The 20445-nt window shown below is 44.9% G+C and overlaps 1 protein-coding gene across 1 annotated transcript in view; it reads right to left on the bottom strand.

The window, feature by feature from the left end:
- Nucleotides 1-20445, bottom strand: part of ANAPC4 (anaphase promoting complex subunit 4) — a 355563-nt gene that overhangs the window by 194812 nt on the left and 140306 nt on the right. The window contains exons 15-16 of the mRNA XM_078678375.1: nt 14810-14861; nt 14670-14725 (exon numbers count right to left, since the gene is read on the bottom strand). Coding sequence (XP_078534501.1) covers nt 14670-14725; nt 14810-14861 — 108 coding nt within the window. The remainder of the gene's footprint in view (nt 1-14669; nt 14726-14809; nt 14862-20445) is intronic.

Genomic DNA, 20445 nt, shown 5'->3' with positions numbered 1-20445 from the left:
TTTTTCCATAACCACCTCCCTGCAGTGTACTGAACGGAGTGCAAAGGTGAGTGGGCACATGTTAATCATTTTTGCTCAGTGTTCCATCAGTGGGACTTGTGGATTTCGCATGTCGATTGGTTCCCGCAGCGTGTTTTGCAAACTTTAAAGCGTATTTCACATCAGTAAAGAAGTGCTGTTTTCCATCATGAGTGACTCTGAGCTTGGCCGGATAAAGAAGGGCATATGTGATATCGGCCTGTTGGAGGAGACGTTTGACTGGGACAAACTCCTGCCTAGCCGATTACACCGCAAGAGTAAAGTCCGTGAAAATGGAGATTTGGTTTCCTTGATGTGTGATCTGGCCCATTTCTCTGGCTGCCCGCAAGATGGCGTCTCTAACCCTGTAGTATAAAATGCGGGCTTGGGTAGGCCGTGGCGTGCCACCTACAGGAGGCTTACGGGCCAGAGATCTATGGGCTCTCTCCACTATTAGAGGAAATCCGCAAAAATGTTGCGAAGAAGCTTTTCGACAAAGTCCTGCGTTTTGCCCATGGCTGTTGTCGCGGGAATTCTGGTAATGCGCACGTTATTGGGGGGGATCTGGCCTCCAAGTCCTCATTCATGGGCTTAATAACTTCCAGGACCCTCTCCATGTTTAGTAATTGTTCGCGGGATTCAGAGTGGACCTCATGCACATCTGAAACCCAGTTTCAAGTTGGTCAAGTCGGAGCTCGTGCGTGTCCAATTGTTTTTTCAGTTGATCGAGAAGGTCAGTGAGTTTGTCAATTTTATTGTCTATAGTTTTAAGGCTGGAACCTACGTCCTGGAGTATGGAACGCATGTCATCGCTGCCTCCCGTCGCCCCCCAATCCCTGCACATTTTCCGGTTCAGGCTCTGAGTCTGTAGTTCTGGTGCGCCTCGTATTTTAAAAGGGAAGCTTGGGCTGTCTGGTACCTGTCTTCTCCATAGCTTTATTAGTGCATGTTACCAGTTTTCGGGGGAAGGCCTCTTGCGCTCGCTGGAATCCCTGCTGCTCAGTCGTGACGCACACACCAGCCTCACCTAGCGCGGGGTCCAGCAATGAGATTCTGTGGTAGCAGGGCGTACGGCAGCAGAGCCAGCAGCAGCTTCGAAGGGCGGGCTATCAGGGATTGGAAACCCAGGAGACCACCTCGGGACGTTGGGGGTGCTAAAACCTTTTTGAGGGGGGGGGTCAGGGGGGGGTTATTGCTCCAGTGTGGTTGGTGCACTATGTACATAAAGGTCCTAGTGCCAGCAACGCCGTCGCAACTGCGGAGCCCTGGAGTGCCTCAGCGGCACATCAGCCCTCTCGTTGCCTGTGTGGTGTGGGCCCCCTATGCAAGTCCACAGCTGAGTCACCCGACGTCATGGGACCCACACACGCTTCCGGGCCGGGGATCCAGCCAACACTTACAGTCATTGCACAATGCGGAAGCTGGAGCTCCTCTGTTCCGCCCCAGTCGTTCCGATCACAATCCCTGCCGGCGAGAGGATTCTCATATGCAGCACGGCCCAGTCGGCAGAGATGGAGTCACTCGCAAAAGCTCTCCACGCCTCTCACCATCTGAATGATGTGTCTGTAGGGCTCGCGGCCAGCACCACAGTCATGGAGCAGCCACCGTACTCAATACTTTATAGCCAGTCCGGAAGGAGGGCAGGCTGGATCTCTCTGCTCATTGGGGTATCCCCACTGTTGCGTGTCAACATACACACCAAAGCGCCCCGGGCACGCAGCGTGCGCACTCCGGCCGGGGTGCGGGCCAAATATCTCGTAGCTTTTGAATGGCGCCTGTCCCGGCCTCCAGACTCGGCACAGTTGGTGCCCCATTAGACGGAGTCTCTGTTGCAGGTGAGTTTCAGCAGTCACACTCTCAGTATTAAGCAGATTGTTCACGGATATTGGCCCAGCCGGCGGAGCCCTCTCAAGCAGCGGCCATTTCGCTGCTCGGCTAGACCACGCCCACCCGATCTCCTATATACTTGCAAACTTGCCGTGCAATTGAGGCGAATTCCGACGAGCCAGTACGATGCACGTGTCGGACAGACGGATTAAGCCGAAGTTTCCGGCTCGCAAAACACCCGGGAAGCTGCCTTTGGGGGTCCGCGTCGGACCCCCTGTCACCCAAAGCCTTACGATTCGGACACAGGGGGAGACCCAAGGCTCTGCGCGTACCCACTGTAGGGGGTGCCCTTGTGTGAGACGTACCCATTCAGTCAATGGGAGCCCATGTACGCATAGTACGACTGGCTCCCAATGACTTCTATGGGAGTCTGACCGAACCGAGTCCGGCAGCATGCGGCCACATCGTACTTGCTCAGTAGGACTGCAGGAGTCCGGTCCGGTCGGAAAACACTCCGAATCCGGCTCATTCGGAGTGCTTTCCAACCCAGATCGGCATCGGCCCCTTAACGGTATACAGTTTCAGTGTTAATCTAGATTTCATCCATGAGGTATCTAATTTAGGGCGTCTACCAGATCCCATCCAACAAGGGCTACGATCAGGCTGTTTAGCCATTTTGCAAGACCTGGAACACATGCAAAGAAATTGCACTCGTTTTTCCGTGCATGCATCTATCCAAAGAGGAGAATACCTGGCCACACCTTCAACTCAAGATGGAAGTTGCGAGTATATGGCTTAGTATAACAATCATGTGGGACGGAATATAAAATGAACAGAAAATCACTAATGAGTACTTTATGGAGTATATGCCATCCTTTACAGGAGACATTCTTAATCTGCATATGCTTCTCTACTCAAAGGCTGAACTGCCTTACTGCAATGATTTGTGGAAGGGCCAAAGAGACAGCGAATAAAAGAAGAAAATATTACTTCTCAAAAGGGCATTTAGCATTAGTCACACAACACACATAGAAAAGCATGCATCCATTTTTTTTTATTTATCATTTATTTATTCAGTTTTATGTAGCGGGGACCATACGTAAAGCGTGTCAAATAGATAGTTTAAAATAAATAAAAACCTTTGCTTCTTTGCATTATGTTTTATTGAGGACAAATCATGAGTTACTAACAAGCAGGACTCTTATCTATTAGCTAGTTTGTGTACAGGTTATTCAGGCCAAAATTGTAGTGAGTGGCTGTTCAGCCCACCTATTTTCATGGACATGCCACAGATCTTGCAGGTTATTATTCAAAGTACCTATACAGGAGCACAGAAGACAATATTTATGAGTCTCCGATTTGTTTGTTATTCTATATGCTGACCTGCACAACACTATTTTGGTGCCATGCAAAGCAGTACATTAAGATTTGAGTGAAGAGGTCAACACATTCTATGGTCCTTAACATTGTCTGAAGTGCTTGAAATGGACTTTCTTCTCAGTCTCGCACTTGCTAGCTTCTAAAATGAAAGGAATAGAAAAACGCTGCAGGTTTTTCAGCTGTATATCTATAGAATAAGCGCTACTCTGTATTATTAGTAGCTTCTATGTACGAGGTGTGGACGGAGGTCCTTGGGCTGAACCCTATCACTCAAAATAGGTTAGAGACAATGTAGGAGAGTTAAACAAAATACAACATACCCCTCGTCAATAAAGTGGCTCCATACACAAATGATCATGTAACAGTTCTTTAATTACTTAGGGGGCGATTCCGATCTCGCTCGGAAGGTCCCCGAATGCGATCAAGCCGTAAAAAGTACGAGCCGTACGAGTGTTCTCCGCCAGACTCGTAGAGCTGTACGAGCGAGCAAGTACAATGCGAGAAACGCAAAATTGCTGACCGAATCGTTTCCGGGTCCAAACAGCTCAGTACGCCTCGTCTGTAAGCAAACCTGCCGGGCAATGGAGGCGAATTCCAACCGAGCCAGTACGATGCACGTGTCAGACAGACCGATTGAGCCGAAATTTCCGGCTCGCAAAACACCCGGGCAGCTGCCTTTGGGTGTCCGCGTCGGACCCCCTGTCATCCAAAGGCTTACGACTCGGACACAGGGGGAGACCCAAGGGTCTCCCGAACACAAGCATGTACGGTGCGGATGGCACCGACGCGTACCCACTGTAGGGGGCACCCTTGTGTGAGACGTACCCATTCAGTCAATGGGAGCCCATGTACGCATAGTACGACTGGCTCCCATCGACTTCTATGGGAGTCTGACCGAACCGAGTCCGGCAGCATGCGGCCGCATCGTACTTGCTCAGTAGGACTGCAGGAGTCCGGTCCAGTCGGAAAACACTCCGGATCCGGCTCAGTCGGAGTGCTTTCCATCCCAGATCGGAATCAGGCCCCTTAACGGTATACAGTTTCAGTGTTAATCTAGATTTCATCCAGGAGGTATCTAATTTAGGGCGTCTACCAGATCCCATCCAACAAGGGCTACGATCAGGCTGTTTAGCCATTTTGCAAGACCTGGAACACATGCAAAGAAATTGCACTCGTTTTTCCACCCATTTTTCATGGAAAACGGGACCCTAACTTATTTCAGTCTGTGGCTCCTCCCAACAAGGCAGGCGTTCAAAATCTCCATTTACATAAAACATTTTTATGAAGACTTGCAATGTTAAAATCACTCCTGAGAGCCTCGTGTATACAACATTTCTCTGTACACAACTTCACTTATACGGCAAATTGTTTGATAATGAAATCTAAAAAAAGTTTTTTAATCCTGTATGTGAAAATCTAAGGTATTTATTTTTTCTTACAATATGAACAATAGTATGGCATTTCTTCCATACTGTCCAAATACTCTCACAAAGACGCCAACACTATGATGCACATATCACAAGTAACTATTGAATAAGTAACTACTGAATACAACCAACATGCCAAAATTAATGTTGATGGTGCTGTGCCATTTTAAGAGCACTAGGTAACGAGAACACACATTGATGTTTCTTTCTGGAGACAGTGCGTCACTTAATGTACATATCCATTCTCTGATTTCTTTTAAATCAGTGTTTGCGTTTAATACCATCAACAACACGATGGTATATCCAGCATCTTACTACAACATACAACACTACATTATCTGAAGGATGATATTAAGAGCAACACTAAATGAACCATGAAAGCATGCATTTATTTACAAATGAACGATAAGATATGACCCAAAGGTAATCGGAAAGCTACTTTATACAAGGAGGGACGAACAACAATGCATATGCCTGACCACATAATGTGGTCAAGCATATGCATTGTTGTTCGTCCCTCCTTGTATAAAGTAGCTTTCCGGTTACCTTTGGGTGAAAGTGTTGTTGATGGTATTAAACGCAAACACTGATTTAAAAGAAATCAGAGAATGGATATGTACCTTATGTGACGCACTGTCTCCAGAAAGAAACATCAATGTGTTTTCTCATTACCTAGTGCTGATTTTGCCTTACGCACATATACATTTGATATACATCTTTAGACACTCAAGACGTAACCTGGACCTCCTCTATTTAGTTATGCTATCTCTCTATATATTAGACCCAAGAACGATACTGAGAATACATCAATAAATAATTTAAATAGTATAAATCAATATAAATGAGAAGATTTGAACTGCAAGCTCACAGTAAACAATTCTAAAGTGCACAATGGGGGACATTTGTGTCAGATTGACCGACCTACTTGATTAACTACACCTACTTCAATTATAATCCAGAAAGTGCGCAGGCCTAACAAACCTAGTTCGACAGAATGCTGGAATTTCCATATATATTGCACTTTATCTAGTACAGAAATGGTCACTCATAATTGGATTTTTCTTTGGATCTTTTTAGTATATGTATAACCCTAACCTATGGGACAAGCTTTTCATATAAAAAGGAAAATGCTACTTACCAGTATGCATCCGTTCTTGGCATGTAGAGCTGCAGAGTTGTACACTTAGCATTAGATCGCCACCTCGTGTTGGGCTCGGATGATTGCATGTTGTTGTCGTCTTGGAAGAAGTCTTTGTTGTCACGAGATAGGTGACTCCTCCCTTGGACCATAGTGCGCATGGGCATCGGCTCCATCCTTAAATTGTTTTTTTCCGCCACTGGGTTTGGATGCAAGTTTTCCGCTCCGGCTAGAAAGACACTTTTCCAGCACTTCGAAGCGCAAAACACTTCCTAAAACTTTCCAAACTAATTTCGATACGACTAACATCGTCTCGACTCCATCAGCTCGATTCCGGTCGTCGACGCGGGTCGTTGGGCCTATCCACGCCATGAGGCCTACACCTCATGGAAAGGACGCTATTCAAAAGATGCCCCAAGTGTGCAGCAAAGTTTCCACGCAATGACCACCACGAGCTCTGCAATCTCTGTTTATCGCCAGAACACGACGAATCCAGCTGTACAGCCTGCGCGTCCTTTCGATCCAAGAAAACCATCAGAGATCGGAGGGCCCGTCGACACAACATGCAGAGATCAGCTGCGGAAGCGGTGGATTTCTTTGACGAGGAGGTTCCGCTCATTCCTGAAGAAGATTCCGATGATCTCCAAATCGTATCAGAGGCAGACGACTCAGATGACTCCATTCCATCGGGTCAGCGCGTGAGTACTACTGCCCCTGCACCACACACTGCACCCAGACCGAAGGCAAAGGTCAACATTCCGCCTCCGGTGCCCAGTCGCGACCGAAAAACCCCTTCGACAGCCCCGCCATCGAGCCCGTCTCCGGAGAAAATAACTAAGCCCTCCGGTAGCTCGGTACCGAGCAAGCCGCACGTGCCGATCCCACCAGCTCCATCGGTACCAAAACCGAAAGAAGTCTCGGCTCCGAAACCGTCGACTTCTAAAGACAAGGGTACGAAGCCAGCGTCCGACGCCTCAAAGCCGACGAGACTAGCTTCCACTCCAAAGCCCTCGAAACAGCCTACAACACCGAAAACAACCTCTTCGGTACCAAAAGCTACGCCAAAGGACACTAACAACTCCTAAGGCTAAAGACAAGCAGCAATCTCGTCCGGTACCGAAAAAAACGGCACCGACAAAGGTTCCACAAGAAGAAGAACTTTTTCAGCCAGATCCTCTGCAAAAGAAGATCTACATTGACCCAAAAACAGGTCATGTGACCACTACACCACACAAGAAAAGGAAGGCAGATGAAACACCCACACCTGTAGTTCCTGCCAAGAAGAAGGACTCTGCCACATCCCCTATGCACCCTTCTTCACATATACTTCCTACTCCTTCATCTCCTTCTCCTCTTAACAATTCACCACAAATGTCTCTTTCACATTCTCCTCCTTTATCCTCACACTCACCTCAAAATGTTGATGAGTATAGTTTAGGAAGAGGGATAGACACAGATGAGCCATTCCCATTCCCTATAGATGATACAGACTGGGAGTACCCAAACCCACAGGATACACCAGATATTCCTGACCCACAGTCATACCCATCAAAACCTTCTCCCCCCAGAGGATAACATTGGCTTTGGGCACCTACTAAACAGAGATGCCATTTACCACGGAGTCACTATGCGTTCTGATGAGGCAGAGGAAGATTTTTGAACAATCCCAAAGATCTGTGCAAATTCTGTGCAAATTCTCCCTATGATCAAGGGGGTCATTAAACATGCTCCAGAAATGTTTAAAGACCCTGTACGTACTAGGATTTTAAACCCTAGAATTGAGAAAAATATAGGCCTGCACCTGCAGATCCAACCTACATTAAAGGACAACTACCATTAGATTCACTAGTTGTGTCAAATGCTAGGAAGAGAGCAAACTCACAAACTTCAGGCAAGGCACCCCCACCGGATAAAGAATCCAAGGTCATAGATGCCTCAGGCAAAAGAATAGCTGCGCAAGCTACCAACATATGGCGAATAGCTAATACACAAGCCCTCCTTTCCCGATATGATAGGGCTCATTATGATCAGTTGGAGAAACTGCTGGAACATCTACCTGACCAATATAAAACACAGGCAAATGATCTTATACAAGAAGGCAAGCTTATTTCTAATGCCTCAATCAAGTGCGCACTAGATGTAGCAGCTACTGCATCTAGAGCTGTAAATACTAGTGTCATACTTCGAAGACATGCGTGGCTACGCATTTCAGGGTTTAAACAGGAAGTACAAACTACCATTTTAAACCAACCATTTAATCAGAACCAATTATTTGGACCAGAAGTAGACACATCACTTGGAAAAAATGAAGAAGGATACAGACACTGCCAAATCTATGGGAGCTTTACAGTCCACACAAACTAGAGGTTCCTTTTGTCGCTCCTTCTACAGAGGGGGCTCCAAACACACAATACAACGTCCTTCAAATCCAACACACAAACATCCTCTAACAAGGGATATTTTAGAGGAGGATATAGAGGGAAAAACAACAAAGGAAGAAGTCGGGGTAACAACAGTAATCGAACCTCTTCCACCACAAAACAATGACTTCCCTCTGCTCCCCCAACAGCATTCCACTCCTGTGGGGGGCAGATTAACGCAATTCCTGCCTGTCTGGAACTCCATCACAACAAACAAGTGGGTAAGACAGATTATCCAGTATGGCTACTGCCTAGAACTTACAGCAACCCCTCCACACATACCACCCAGGCAACGTCCAATGTCTACAGAACACCTTACTCTGCTCAAACAAGAGGTTCTGTCACTTCTACAAAAGGACGCAATACAAATAGTTCCTTTACAAGAACAGGGAACAGGGGTTTATTCGCTGTATTTTCTAATTCCCAAAAAGGATGGGACACTAAGACCAATTCTCGACCTCAGGCCCCTCAATCATTACATACAATCAGATCATTTTCATATGATCACTTTACAACAAGTGCTCCCACTGCTGCAACAAGGCGATTTCCTCACCACACTAGACCTGAAGACCGCATATTTTCACATTCCTATACATCCTGCTCACAGAAAGTATCTAAGGTTTGTACTAGAAGGACAACATTATCAGCTCAAAGTCCTTCCATTCAGGGTGACAACATCACCACGAGTATTCACAAAGTGCCTAGCAGTAGTAGCAGCACATCTCAGGAGACAACAGATACATGTCTTCCCATATCTGGACGATTGGCTCATAAAAGCCAAGTCAGCCAATCAATGTGTTCAACGAACACATCAAACAATTCAAACATTGCACGACTTAGGGTTCACAATCAACTACACCAAGTCGCACCTGCAGCCCTCTCACATACATCAGTATCTAGGGGCTACAATAAACACGTCTACGGCTCTAGAGTATCCCAGTCCAGCAAGGATACAGAGCATTCAAGCCTTAGTCACAACCTTTCAACAACAACAAGCTCTGCAAGCCAGAGTGTTCATGAGACTAATAGGCATGATGGCATCTTGTATCTTCATAGTACCATATGCAAGACTCCAGATGCGTCCATTACAGGAATGTCTAGCACAACAGTGGACTCAGGCTCAAGGTCAACTAACAGACCTGGTTTTGGTAGACAGCCGCACACATCGCTCTCTGCAGTGGTGGAACACCAAAAACTTGACAAAGGGGCGGCCGTTCCTCGAACCTGTTCCACAAATAGTGCCCCCAGCAGACGCATCTCTCACAGGATGGGGAGCCCATCTCCTACATCATACAACTCAAGGACCATGGAACAGTCAACAAAAATTGTTCCATATCAACCATCTAGAGCTGCTAGCAATATTCTTAGCACTCAAAACTTTCCAAGTACTAGTACAAAACAAAGATGTCTTGATCCGGACGGACAACATGGCAGCCATTTATTATATACAAAAACAGGGGGGGACACACACTCTCTACAACTGTCCCAGCTCGCACAGAAAATTTGGAGATGGGCCATTCCACAAAACATATATCTGTTGGCAGACCACCTTCCAGAAGTTCACAATCAGATAGCAGATCTGTTGAGTCGGCAGACACAACAAATTCACGAATGGGAACTAAATCTGCAGGTTCTTCAACCATTCTTTCACAAGTGGGGTCATCCAGACATAGATCTGTTCGCCACACACGAAAACGCAAAATGCCCAACCTTCGCCACCAGGTTTCCACACCCGCTGTCCAAGGGCAATGCTATATGGATGAACTGGTCAGGCAGATTTGTGTACGCTTTTCCGCCACTACCACTGATACCATTAGTAGTACGCAAGCTCAGACAACAGTATCTCAAACTAATCCTAGTAGCTCCCACATCGGCACGTCAACCGTGGTTCACCACACTACTAGAACTATCTCTAGTTCCACACCAAAAGCTACAACTGACTCCATCCCTGCTAACGCAGAACCATGGAGACATCCAAGATCCAGACCCAAAACAACTTAATTTGGTGATTTGGCTCCTGAGGTCTTAGAGTTTGGGTATCTTAACATACCACCAGACTGTATGAACATTATTAAAGAGGCCAGGAGACCTACTACCAGAGCTTGTTATGCTGCTTAATGGAAAAGATTTGCCATTTATTGCCACAATAACCAAATTGATCCCCTGAATGCTTCCACCCAGAATATCATTTGTTACCTTTTACATTTACAAAGGTGTAATTTGGCATACTCATCCATATGTCTGCACCTTGCAGCATTTGCAGCATATTTACAAAATAGACAACATCTGTCCCTTTTCAGAGTGCCTGCAATTGAAGCATTTATGGAAGGATTAAAAAGAATTATCCCTCCCAGGTTGCCACCTTCTCCAGTATGGAACCTAAACATTGTTCTTACAAGACTCAGAGGACCCACTTTTGAGCCTTTACAAAAATGTGAACTGCAATTCCTCACGTGGAAAACAGCTTTCCTTATTGCCATTACCTCTCTGAGAAGAGTGAAATACAAGCATTTACAATACAAGAACCATTTTAACAACTACATCGTAACAAAGTGGTCTTAAGAACTAATCCAAAATTCCTTCCAAAAGTCATTACTCCTTTTCATTTAAACCAATCCATAGAGTTACCTGTGTTTTTTCAAAACCCAGACTCTGTGGCAGAAAGGGCTCTACAAACATTAGATGTTAAAAGAGCCCTTCTCTACTATATAGATAGGACTAAGTCTTTTAGAAATACAAAACAACTGTTTGTGTCTTTCTCTCCATCTCATAAAGGCAACACCTTCTCTAAAGGTGGGATTGCAAGGTGGATTGTAAAATGTATACAAATATGCTTTCAAAAAGCAAAGCGCACATTAACAGTTCCTCCTAGAGCGCACTCAATACGCAAACTAGGAGCCTCTATGGCTTTCTTAGGAAACATCTTCCTAGAGGACATTAGCAAAGCAGCAACATGGTCTACAACACACACCTTCACTAAACACTACTGTGTTGATGTGCAAGCCAAGCAGCAAGCTGCGGTAGGCCAGGCTGTCCTTAAAACTCTCTTTCAAACCACTGCAACAGATACAGGTGACCACCGCTAGGGGAGACACTGCTACACAATCGATGCTAAGTGTACAATCTGCAGCTCATATGCCTCGAACGGAAAATGCTACTAACCAGTATGCATCTGTTCTTGGCATGTAGAGCTTCCCCGGCCTCCCCGGGACCTGTATCTGTTCCAGTTTTATCTTACTTAGATGCACACGCATGGACATCTTTTTTCTTTACTGCCACTAACTCCATCATTTCCCACCATGGCGAAAAACAATCTAAGGATGGAGCCACCAGGTGGCGATCTAATGCTGAGTGTACAATCTGCAGCTCATATGCCTCAAACATATTTTTTCTTTTTTTGGCACATAAGAGGACCTGGTGCTGTTCGATAAACACATAGTTCAGATTTTCACTCTACATGTGGGAACAAATTACTCTATGGCTCAAAAGCCATCTTGCCACTGGTATACCTCTTTTCTTTGGTTTAGGGCTAAAATGATTTTTTCTTTTTTTTTACATAACGGTACACACTTAACCATCATATAGATTTTATATTAAGAGCTTTGAAGGTGCGTGGAAGACGGAATAAAAAAAAAAGAGCAGAGTGCGCAGCTATCGTCGCCTAACAGAGTATGAAAAGTAATTAGCAAAGGACCTAAGACTCCGAAAGCACTCCCCACCAGCATTTAATCCTTTCAATTATATAATATTGAGTATAAGACAGTATCCCAAGTGGATAAAAGCATTTGACAATTTGAATGACAGTGGCTCAATACTAAGATTAAGCATTTAAGTCTCTGCTGAAAACAAGAGATAGCACAGCCCGTACAGTCAAAATCAGAGACCTAGCACTGCTCATGGGGCTGTGTGACAAGATATTGCCCACTCTTGTGCCTCAGGATTACCAGGTTCCTGGAATTGAATTCTAAAATATATTTATTAGACCTGTCAACGTTAGGGTGGTTCTCCCCCAAACCTTCTGCCTTACTCCTTCAAAGTTTTGCTGATCTCGTTTTTGTTTGCCCTAAGTGCACTTTACAAATGCTAACTAGTGCTAAAGTGGGTGTGCTTATTCCCTAAAACATGGTAAAAATGTCTTATACCCAATGCACATTTAATTTACTTTTAAGTCCCTAGTAAAGTGGTACTATGCATTCCCGACACAGGACTTCACATCGCAAGCCTTCATCGATGACCTCCTTGACGATGATGCAAGACCTAGCACCTCGCTGTGTGGTGCATCCCAGAAGCAGGACCTAAAATCGCAGCCCGCAGCTTCTAAGGACCGCCGCTGTGCGATGCATCTCCAACGCAGTACTTTGCAATGTTCCCCAACCAGGCTATAAGGTACTTTGTTCAGCTGACTTAACTTTGTCCCTTTATCAAGCCCATGCTCCATCACAGTTGGCCTGAGCTTGTGACTTTGTGCTGGCCTGGTGCAAATAGAAAACTACAGCTGGCACTTTGTGCTTTTAGGCACTAATTTCACTTAAATCTTTAAAATTTCATATCACCCGTTCTACTGATTGGATTGTCGTACTGTTCTCAAATAACTTTTTGTAAATATACTTTATAAATTGGTTTGAGATTTTTCTTGTATTGTGTTTTCACTTTATTACTGTTTGTAAGTGCTGCATAACGTCTTTACACATTGTCTCTAGGTTGAGCCTCAGTGTTTTGTTCCAAGCTACAAGAGGGTTAAGCACAGGTTAATTTGCTTGTGACTTAACTCGGACAGGAATTATGGTTGCTGCGGTCATGTAGGTCCTACTAATCCATAGGATCAGCGCATTGTTTGGACAACAAACTAGGGGCTTGGTGTCAAGACTGATTCCGGACACCCCTGCAGGATATGTTGGCTCATAGACCAGGTAGCTCACAGTGCCTCCGTAAGCCCCCACTAACCTACCAGGGAGCAAATGGTTTCTGGCAACCACTGAACATGACAACCCTGTCCCCTCGGGGATCGTGGAAATGAACCTTTCGCTCAGGAACTCGTGCTCACTTATTCTCAGAGAAGTATACAGAGAATACACAGTGGGATGTTCTCAATATATTTATTGAACCAACTTTAGTCTCGTACAGAATACATGTGCTGCAATCATTAATAGACAGTACCAGATAAAAGTGATTACAAGCAGCAAATGCGTGAATCGTAGATATAGTTCCACCATGGTGCTAAAACAATGTATATATGCAGGCATATTAAACAAGGCAGTAATTGAGCGTACTCCTACTATGCTAACCCTACTCTACTCTGTGTAGGTGTAGAGCCACGAATCCCCACAAAGGACGATCTAACAGCATTACCTGGTGGGAAAGAATGAAGGACCCCATCTTGGTCACAAACTAGACACTCCTCATGAGAGGCCAGACTCCTGTGTGGTGATTTCTCAGAAGGCACAGACCCAAGGTGTCTCTGGAAGTGTCTCCTCTGCTAATCTCTCAGGAGGCTCATATGTTATAATATAAAGCAGCCTTGTGATGTGCGTATAGATATGTGATGTTATGGATACGTATACGTAGATAGACGTGTCGCCCAGTGGATGTAGATAATGATGACATTTGTACTTAGTGCGCCACAAGACCTTGTACATGATGTTCAGGGCGTTGTGATAATGTTATGTGAAACTAGATGTCTAAACAAGTTTAGTTTTAGGGAAACTAATCCCACATTGTCGTTCACGCAAATATGTGCAAATGGTCACAGCTGAAAATGTTATTTTGTGAGGACAATGTATGAAATAAGCAGCTTCGCAACATGGGCCTAGCTCGGGAACATAACACAGCTTGAGTAGGCTTTCATCCCTCCCCTCCACTCCCCACCCCCAAACTAGTTACACATTTTCCTACAGTATTCTTTAGGAATGAGCATTATAAGTTTAAAGCAATCAAATCTAGGGTCAAGAATAAATTAATAGTTCTAGCCACAAATGGCAAAAAGGTTAACTATCAATCCACAACTGAATCTAACTTTGCAAACACAATACTTGTAGTTAAGGAGGTAGTACATTAGCTCTGCAACCTGTAGAAACCACTACCTTCTGGCTTAACCATTATGCTAAGGCTTCAAACTGATCTTTTTCTCACCTTCCAGAGCAAGCAATCAGCTGCACGACAAGTGGGGGCAGTGGTGCAATAACACCCTAATAACGAAAATCCCTCACTAATTCATAAACAAAATACTAAGCTACAAATAAAATAGCATGGTAGCAAAACCAGATACATGAATACAATTATTTTCTGTCCAATAAAATCTAGGAAAATCAATAGATTTGAGAACATTATTATGTGGTACAGAAAAATGTACAATTAACAGGAAAAATCTGATTTTGTACCACCATATGTGTCTTGGTGTATAGAAATATATCAAAATATATAATAAATGAAAACAAGATAAGAAGAGATTATTTCACCTACCAACATATAACCATCGGAAAAATGCTTTGAAATTTTTCATACTACTGTCTATAACTCTGTAAAATAAATAAGGTAGATTAAGAAGAGAATTAAACAGGTGAGACAATGTTTGCAGGACACATTGATTAAAAGATACTTACTGCAGAAGTTCATTTGCTTTCAGTATGAAAGAACCCACAGCAGTAATAGCATCTGTTGAACAGAAAGAGGTGGGTAAAGGATCTGCTGAATAATCACAGCTGCATTTGCAATCAGTTAGCAAGAACAACAACACTAACAACTACTTGCATATCACATATTACAAACTAAATTGTCATTAAAGGCTCAAATAGTACGTTCTACCAACCTAAGTGATACTTCTGGTACCCACCTTGGATGGATGAAAGTTTGAGCAAGCCTGATGGCTTCAAAGGCGTATCTCGAAGAACTCTGAACAGGTGGTGGGTCCACTAAATGCTCTTGCTATTCTACATGTAGAATAAGGATAATTTTTTACAAATTGTTTTTAGATGTAGTCGCCGGCCCACCCATTTAGTGAGTAATGTAGAATGCTACTTATTTGTTACTTTCACAGCAGCTTTCATCTAGCAAATGCATATTTTTGTAACTACTTCGGCTACCTGGATAGACATTCTCACTTACTGTAATGTGCATTGGAACAAATGTGGTAAAAAGATACAACTAGTTCCATGGTGGAATTAGATCACAACTGACCTCCAAAAATAAAGTCTGACAATGCAACATCTTCACACTCCACTTCACTGACCCCCTTCATCTTCCACAAGCTGACCCACCATTTTTACTTTTGATGCCAATGATGCATCTCTTCTTGTACACTAACCTCTACTCCTATGCATCCCACCTATCTGTTCATTTTATGTAAACGAGAGCTGCCTCCTCAAGGTCTGCTCCACATTCTCTGACTTCCTCTTCTACTAATACCTACCTAGAAGCAAATATCTGACCGCCTTCTTTGACAGCTAGCTACATTTTATCTATTGTAGGAAAGTGCCTCTTTTTGACAAGGTCACCCACACTTTCTGCCTGGTATTTGATGTGATTTCAACTTGAAGTGCACTGGGTCCCTGCTAACCAGGTCCTCAGTGCCAGATCTCTTTCTCAAAACTGTACAATTATTCCAATGTGCAATACCTTTTGTACTCTCTGTAAGTCCATAGTTAATGGTACCCCTAGTACCTAGAGCATGAGGTACTAAACAGGGTCCCTAAGAGCTGCAGCATGAATTGTGCCAACTCTCATCAACCACATGCAAGACTGCCATTGCAGGATGCGTGTTTTGGCGCAGACAAAAATGAAAACACGACATGACACCCTTCATGAGTGCCATGTGCCCTACACTGCATGTAATATTTTTAAGTCACTCCTACAGCAGGCCTTACAGCCCTGAGGCAGGGTGCCTAATATTAAAGTTGAGGGCAAACTTGTATGAGCAGATATACCCCTGTGCTGGTCAGTTCCGTCACTGCCAATGCAGTGAACAGGGAAGCCATTTAGAACATGTAATGGACACAGGTGCAAACGAGTTCCCCAGCTACATGATGACTTCACTGAAGGTAGGGATATTTGTTATCAAACATCTCATATTAATAAACCCACACTGATTCCAGTGTGGGATTTATAAATACATGCACCCTGCTGGCACCTTAGAGGTGCCCCCTGAAAATCTACCAGCCAGTGGTGTGTTGGCTGCCTGGTTTCTGCAAGCCTGCCACCAGAGACGAGTGAGCCTTTGCTCTGCGGAGGTCAGAAACAAAGTCTGCACGGAAAGAGTTTGATAACACCCCCTCCCACAGGATGACTTGCTAATTAGCAGTCCAAGGCAGGGGAGCTTCAAAGAAGCTACTGCCTTTGAAATAAGAGTCTGGCTCCCCTCACAGGAGAGGCAGCCAACCTCCTTTGTCAAGAGCCCTTTGGCCACTGGACAGGTGGGAAATGAACTAGTCAGGTAGGCGTACCACCCCTAAGGTGGCCTAATCCAAGGTGGATATGACTTTTTGGAAGTGGTCATCTTTGTGATGGCAAACTTAAGGGTTCTGGGAGTGGGTTATGCCTACTTCCCACAGGAAGTAGCTATATAGGAGGCCCAATCGTTAGTAGCCCATTGGGTACTACTATGCACTCTCCTAACGCCCCTTAACTAAATTGTACTTACCTTCGGTAACGTGATAGCTGGTAGAGACACAGTGTAGACGCCGATTCATTAACTTTTGAATTTTTCGCAGGCGCTATTCTGGATTCTGACATTTTTCAGCAATACCTGCGTCATATGGCTCTGCGATGATGTAGACTTCAGTCATGATGTCAGTGAAGCCATACAAGTCCCCCCCGGCGTGCAGCCGTCAGTTTCTTCGCCAGAATGCGGAGCCACCATAGAAACATCAAATGGTATGTTGATACCAGACTTGAATTTTTTATTTTTATTTTAAACAACAAACTCAAGAAAACACAGGGCTACATGCAACCCTGCACCCTGTTGAATAAACCCTATGTAAGGTAATAAAACAAAACACTCTATAGACCATTCATAAATAGTAATGAATGGCATGGTGTAAGAAAGTGCCCTCTTTTTGCATGGTGCCCCCACTTTTTGCTAAACTGCTGTTGTACTTTGAGTGTGCCCTGGGCTCCTGCCAAACAGCTACCCAGGGCCTATGTTTTTTACCTAAACTGCATCGAAGACAAAACCCAATTGGCCCTCTTTGACCACAGGGCAGTCCCTTGTAAATGGTACCACAGATTCCAAGGGCACTGTGGCTAGGGAAGGTTCCTAAGGGCTGCAGCACTTATTGTGCCACCCTTAGAGGCCCAGTACCTTTATACACACACACTGCCTTTGCAGGCTGCATGTTTTCGTGCAGAACAAAGTGAAGAGTCGACATGGCACACATCCCTGTGTGCCATGCCTACAACCCACTGTCCCGGCATAGGTCAGCCACCCCTCTAGCTGGGTGCACTATACCAGTGGTGAGGGTACAGGTGCATGAGACCTGTACCCCTACAGTGTCTAAGCAAATTCTTAGACATTGTAAGTGCAGTGATGCCATTAAGAGTATATGGTGCTGGGAGTTTGTCATTACGAACTCCACAGTACCATAATGGATTTACTGAAAACTGAGAAGTTTGGTATCAAACTTATCAGCACATTAAACCCACACTGATGTCTGTGTGAGATTTAATGAAAAATGCACACAGACGGCATCTTGGAGATGCCCCCTGAAAAACGACCTAACACTTGTGTCCAGCCTGAGTGGCTGCTCGCCAGCTGCCACCACCAGACCTGGACCCCGGGTTGAGAGCCTGCTGCTCTCGGGCATCAGAAACAATGCACATCCTGGGATGAGGTGCCAAGCCTCCTCCCCCAGGATGGGCAGAGTCCACGAAGGGGAAGCTTCAAAGGTTTGCCGCCTTTGTGAGCTTCCCCAGGACCAGGTGGGGAGGCGAGATGAAGCACAACTCTCAGTACCCGCCATTTTGCAGATGAGGGGGATGGAGGGGCGGAGGGGAGTCATATACCCCTCTCCCAGTGGAAAGTGGCATACTTGGGGGTGTACCCACCCTAAGGAAGAGACCCATTGGCCCCAACCTTTCTTTACCTGGAACACCCCTAAATCTGAATTTAGGGGTACCCCCGAACCTTGCCTCCTCATACAAAAAACAACCAAGAAGAAAAGGAGAGGGAGAGGGGTTGGCCTAACGGCTAAGGCGCTCGACCTCGGAAACTGGGTTCGAGTCTCGGTAACGACGCCAAAACCCCCTGTGATTCTGGGCAAATCACTTAATCTCCCCGTGCCTAAAAAAAAAAAAATGAAAGTGTGTCCTCATGCAACGTAACTGGTGCTATGTAAAGCGCTCAGATAACTGATTCGGTTCGGTTCTAGTTCGCGCTATATAAAACTCCGAGAAAAAAAAAAAAAGAAGAAGTAGGAGGACTGAACAGCCGTGCTGAAGCTAAGAAGTGGAGGACGCCCACTGACTTGGGCCTAGCCCTAGCGGCCTGTCTCCACCTTGAAACTGCAGAAACGAACCTCTAGTGTGTCCTGCAGCCAGCAACCTCAAGAACCCTGAGGACCTACCCTGCCTTCCAAAAGAAAAGACATTATCTCCCGTGAACACCAGATTTGTTCACCAACAGACTCTGGCTGCGGCCAAATCACCACACCACACCACGCACCACACTGCACCTGTCGCCCTTGCCCCGAGTTTGAGTGGCCCAACACCACAAGGAGGTCTCCTGGCGATCCTGACCTGAGATCTGGTGATCTCTGACCTGCCTCGAATACCCCAGCAAAGCCTGCAGCCTCTTTCTGGAGGATCTCCCCAACCGCGGCCGGAGCTGGTAAGAGAAACCAGACGCGTAAAGACACCCATGCACTCGAAGCCCGGCCTTGGGTGGCCCAATCGATGGTGTCCCAGCATCCCCAGGCATCCCAACTTGCCTCTTCAACCGGTGGTCACCTCCAGAAGATCTTCGTCCTGCACCAAATTTAAAACATCTTGCCACAAAGATGTATATATTGGCATAGATATATATACACAAACATAAATGTGTCGCCAGATACTCCATCTGGCCCGGCAATCCACGATTTCACTGGCCAATAACTACTGCCAGACTGCAAGGATGTATAAAGCTTGCCCTCATATGGCCGTAGTCTGAAAGACTAAACACTACTTCTTGACGTAGATAACTTGAAATATCAAGGCAAGCGAGAAAAAGGGAATCAACCGCATCTTTGATTACAACCTGTTTCTTTTCTTTTCTTTTTTGAAGAAAAAAAATTGTATAACATATATGACAAAGCCATGTATATTCTGTATACCTAATAACAAACTAGAACTGAGAAACTGTTCTAAAAAGCACTTTACAATAATGTTGAAATATGCCAACGCATCTATTAGTGAACTTGTCAACAACAAGCACATACAACCACATCTGTGATACAAGATAAATAGGATTGTAAGTTCAACAACTATGTGAAACAGCAGCACATTATATCATGCATACCCTGTATATAAAAAGCCACTCTGAAATGAGAAATTCAGCAAAAATACGCAACCCAGTGAAAAAAGGTTACTACACCACCAAAACAACATCGTAAGAAAAGGCTGCCTGTCAAATGGTGGTATAAAGAACTGATACCAATAGAAACAATAATCATGATTCCTCACGAAGTGAGGAATGCAGAAAATAATAGGTACATCCTCTCCAGAAGACAGGTAATGCCGATCAGACAGAACCACGTATATCAACAATATAATAGGACGAAGAAAAACTTACTATAAAGTCAAAATAAATAGGCAATATTGTCTGAGTTCAAGCACAACAAGCCATCAAATTTACATTGGTCTTGGGACAAGTTGGCCCAACCCGTGCATCATAAACCTTTTGCTGCCAATTTACAGCACCACAAAATGGATCAGGGATAGGAATTACCTGCAGTTGAGGTAATATTTATGCCTTCACTAGACACTGTTCCTTTGCCATAAAGGAAGAACCTGCAAGCAAACAGCATTCAAATAATGCAAGCATATGCTCTGAGACAGAGCAACGCATAAACTTTCTGAAGCACCCGATTACTCCAAGAGCAGAACCAAAGAGTCATTAAACACCAGCCTACAACTGGCAACTTGCATACTGAACTGCTTCATAGAAGCATACAACGATCCGCCTCCATACAGGAAGTCACTTCAATTAATGATAGCCTCTTGAGCAGAAAGCTCATCCTGGAGTACACATGGTAGTACTGAAACCGAAACT

This window comes from Lissotriton helveticus, chromosome 2_2 (assembly GCF_964261635.1).
Source record: "Lissotriton helveticus chromosome 2_2, aLisHel1.1, whole genome shotgun sequence".
NCBI classification, from domain to species: Eukaryota; Metazoa; Chordata; class Amphibia; order Caudata; family Salamandridae; genus Lissotriton; species Lissotriton helveticus.
Note: the sequence above shows the minus strand (reverse complement) of the source record. Positions and strands in the feature narration are given on the sequence as shown.